Raw genomic sequence first — 4,274 nt, forward strand, 5'->3', positions numbered from 1 at the left:
TATGAAGTTTTAATAACTTTTAGATGAAATAAGATTTTTAATATATTTTTGTGTGGAATGTTATTTAAATATATAAGTCGTAATATTATACAGAAAATATTAACTTCATCTGTGTCCATGCAGTGGCGTATTTAAGGGGGGGGCGCACCCGGCGCGCGCCCCCCTAAAATTGTCAAAGTTAGCGTAAATCACAGTTTCGTCTAGAAAATGTAAATATGTCTACTTGGTAGACCTCTTTTTTACCCTACAAAATCTCTAGAATCCAGGAGCTTCCGGGGGCTTCGCCCCCTGGGCCCCCACCAGGGCTTTGCCCTGGACCCACTGTCTATTTTTGGCGCCCACTCTAACTTCAATTCCTAGATCCGCGCCTGACATGTACCTTTAACATGTCTTCAATGCTTGCATGTACGTTTTAAAATAGATGTCTTACAGTTATGATAAATAAAAAAAAATAGGATAGCAATCCTCATTTAACAGATATAACTTAAAAAATTAAAAAAAAACCCAAAACACCACCCCCCATACCCCAAAAACCGACATAATGCTTGGTGCTTTAAAATACCATTTTTCCCCTTCTTGGGCCCACAAGACATTCAACATTGCGCGCTCAGGTACAACAACCGGTTTCTATTTATACACCGGAAAGGCTTTGGTGTGTGGCGATTTTCACCTGGCCAGGTGCAAGCCTGTCAAAAAGTATACCAAAAGAGGAACTACCCGAAGTCATAATGGTGAGTAAAATAACTGTATAATGATCGGGTTACGAAATAAACGCCTTCTTCTTCTGAAGGTATCATAAATTCCTGTGTATCCCCGATCAGAGGTGCCCAACTCCATACATACCAAGTAGGTGTGGCCTCTGTGTAGTACAAACATTAGATACATATAGCATACTCGGGAGAATGGGAAAATATATATATATTTATGGGGGAGTATGCATAGCAATTCTTTTTCGGGAAAATATTATAAATGTAAGAATTTCTTAGGAACGTGTATATGGGGCACCAACGGGTAATATGAAAATTTGTGAATTATTCATCGATTTACACCTGGCCTATAATGAAAGGGATATACATGTGCATGCGGTAATTTTGTTGGCTTTGGTTGGTGTTCGTATTTTACACGATCTTATCACAACAAAGCAATTTACAGATTTATTAGTAAGTATTAATTTGTCCTTGAAACGTAAAACTGCTGCTATGTAATCATGGTTTTCCCACGCACATTAAATGTATATTATCAGTTATACCACTGCTAATTTACCCCCTGGGTAAAAGTTCTTTCATTCTTAAAAATCAAGCCACTTCCTTGTTCTACAGAGAGATAAAGAGAGATTGGGGTACAAGCAATAAACATGTCTAAACTATTGATTTTAATTTGAATGGTTTTTGTACTAGTCTATGAAATGTATTTTAAAAAATGGCAACTTTAAACTTTCTAAGATATTAATACATAATAATATTTGAACTGTTTACAAATTTTTATCTGGGGTATTAAGAACAATCTACAAATAGAAAAATGTATAGTATATTAATTGTTGTTTATATGTTTGTCCCTACTGGTAGAATTTTTGTGCTAAACATGTGATTTTCCTGGTTTACATTTTAAGTCCAGAATTAATTTTATAAATACTTAAAAGCACAAAAGCATATATCTATACATTTATACATATACGTGTATATCAATACAGGCTGTATTTTACGTCATTGCAAATATGAAAAAAAACATAAATATCAATAATAAGCAAATAACATACAACATTCACAGAATTTTAATTAGTAAGTACATACTCTCATTAATTGTTACTTATGGGAGCCGGGGTGGGGATTATTTGTGAGTTCAGTGCTCAGAGTACTCTTAACATTGCGTCTTATTTATTCCATGTGTAGTCACCCATGTACATGTATATATGTATGCGGCGCAGTGATTCTGGTGATTAGCGTGTCTTTTCTAGTGCCGCGTAGTACATGCATGTAAGCAATCGACCCTACATCGCAGGTTCGAATCTCACTTTGGGACGCGTAGACGTGTCCCGTGGATAACACCGTTTAAAATGAGCTTCCGTGGCCGGGCGCAGAATGTGTAGGAGCTGACATGAAAAAGAACCCTACCTGCTCAATGGCCTTGAGTGCCGATTATAATTATATGCATATGTACATGTAGGCCCTAGATCTTAATTTGCCGTCCCCAACTAGCAAGTATTGGAATCTTTATAAATACGAGTGAAAAATTTTCGAAAGGGACATAAAATAAGTCAGTTAAATTACGACAAGAAAAAAAAAGAAAATTATAATTGCATCTGTCATTCTCTTTTCAGACGAAGCTTTCAGCAAGTCAGCTTGATGGTATGTATTCCCCATTTCTTAACAATTAATCTATAAACGTTTAAACAACAATAAATAAATAAATAACAAATACATGGTATTGATTGATTTTCTTTTGAGAAGGAATTCAATGATGAATTTTTGTATATTGTGTAATAAAATAAAAGAAAGGCCCCTATTTGAAGTTTTTACTGTGGAGGTTTCGATATTTCAAGAGCGCATTTTTACAATTTTAAGAAAGAAAATTTTTGAATTGCATTTCTATTGAAAGAAGTATTGAAAAAATACAAATGTTTCTTCTGTGATTCCATTATCCATAAATTCAAATTTTATGTAAACCGTAGTCATATCAACCTGAATTACACAAGCATTTAATAGAAATTTCATTTATGTGTTTCGAAATGTCTTTTCACTCTTTTCCAGAATTGAAGGAAGCCTTTGTGATTTTTGACAGAGACAATGATAACAAAATAAATATGCAAGAACTAGCTACGGTGATGAGGTCTATAGGCTTCAGTCCCACCCAGGCCGATCTACAAGCCATCCAACAGGAGTACGGAAACCGTCTGCTCGACATCAACGAAGTTCAAAATGTCATCTCGCGAAGAGCTCCTCCTCCAGAAACGGAAGACAGTGTTCGGGATGCCTTCCGAATCTTCGATAAAGACGGCACCGGGTATGTCAGTGCTTCCGAACTTCGTCATGTTCTGACACATCTCGGAGAGAAGTTGTCCGATGAAGAAGTCGATGAAATGATTCGAGAGGCAGACATAACTGGGGACGGACAGGTTAATTATGACCGTGAGTAAATTAAAGTTATATTCGAATGACACTAATTTAAATAATTGAAATTTGGTACAAGAAAACCGATTGTCTTATTAATATTATGAAGGGATATCTATGAAACATCTTTTTTCTATTTTCAGATTTTGTGAACATTTTGTGCTCTGCAAGATGAAGTTTTTTCTACAAATCTACAACAAAATGATACAATTGGGATCTGACGATTTAGAAGCATTTAGTAATAATCAAGTAGCCTATGTACAGTGCTGTATATATTGGACATGTCATAGAATATTGCCTGATAATTTCACGTGTTCAAAATATTTTCATCAAATGAAATCAATATTATTGTAAAAGTAGCATCTTCAGTTTGTGTACATTCCGTTACAATGTTACAGCAATAATGTGTAATTACAAACATTTCTAATTTATTTGTGTTTAGTTTCCTCTGTACATGTAATAATGGTCATAATGGTTGGATTTTGTCCACTATATTTTCTACTATTTATACAAGTTTAACATCCGAGACAGTACTTATATATGGTAATTATTTCACAAACGAAGTAAGAAAAAAAAATGCATATTTTTTGTCTTGTGTGTTTAACATCCGAGACAGTACTTATATATGGTAATTATTTCACAAACGAAGTAAGAAAAAAAAATGCATATTTTTTGTCTTGTGTATTTAAGGGGATATATGCCTTTTATCCCAAATATTAAGTCCTACCCTAACCCCACACTCCATTATTTGAACAAAAAACCTGAATTCGAAAGGACTGTATATCAATATGATTTAGCGTCGAAAACCACACATTACCGGAACATACCGAACAGCCAAGTATGGTACGGAATATGAAAGAGTTCCAATCACAAAGCTTTCACAGAGAATGCTGAAAGCTCAAGTGAGCTTTTCTGATCAAATTTGTCCGTCGTCCGTCTGTCTGTAATTTTTTCACATTTTCAACTTCTTCTCCGGAACTACTGGACCAATTTCAACCAAACTTGCTACAAAGTATCTTTGGGTAAAGGGGATTCAGGTTTGTTCAAATGAAGGGCCACACCTTCATACAAGGGGAGATAATTCAGAAATAGTGAAAATTTGGTGGCATGTTTTAAAAATTTTCTCAAGAAACACTGTGCCAGGAAAGATGAAACTTATGGGGAAAC

General features: G+C 35.0%; 1 protein-coding gene across 1 annotated transcript; it reads left to right on the forward strand.

Annotated features, from left to right (window-relative positions):
• The first annotated feature begins 593 nt into the window (after positions 1–593).
• Positions 594–3,538, forward strand: LOC134259589 (calmodulin-like). The gene is made up of 4 exons (XM_062742195.1): positions 594–731; positions 2,318–2,345; positions 2,748–3,125; positions 3,251–3,538. The coding sequence occupies exons 1-4, from the start codon at positions 729–731 to the stop codon at positions 3,280–3,282; spliced, it is 441 nt and encodes a 146-aa protein (XP_062598179.1). The 5' UTR covers positions 594–728; the 3' UTR covers positions 3,283–3,538.
• The last annotated feature ends 736 nt before the right edge of the window (positions 3,539–4,274 follow it).

Source organism: Saccostrea cucullata, unplaced genomic scaffold (assembly GCF_032062105.1).
Source record: "Saccostrea cucullata isolate Sc308-1 unplaced genomic scaffold, CSIRO_AGI_Scuc_v1 ctg12965, whole genome shotgun sequence".
NCBI classification, from domain to species: Eukaryota; Metazoa; Mollusca; class Bivalvia; order Ostreida; family Ostreidae; genus Saccostrea; species Saccostrea cuccullata.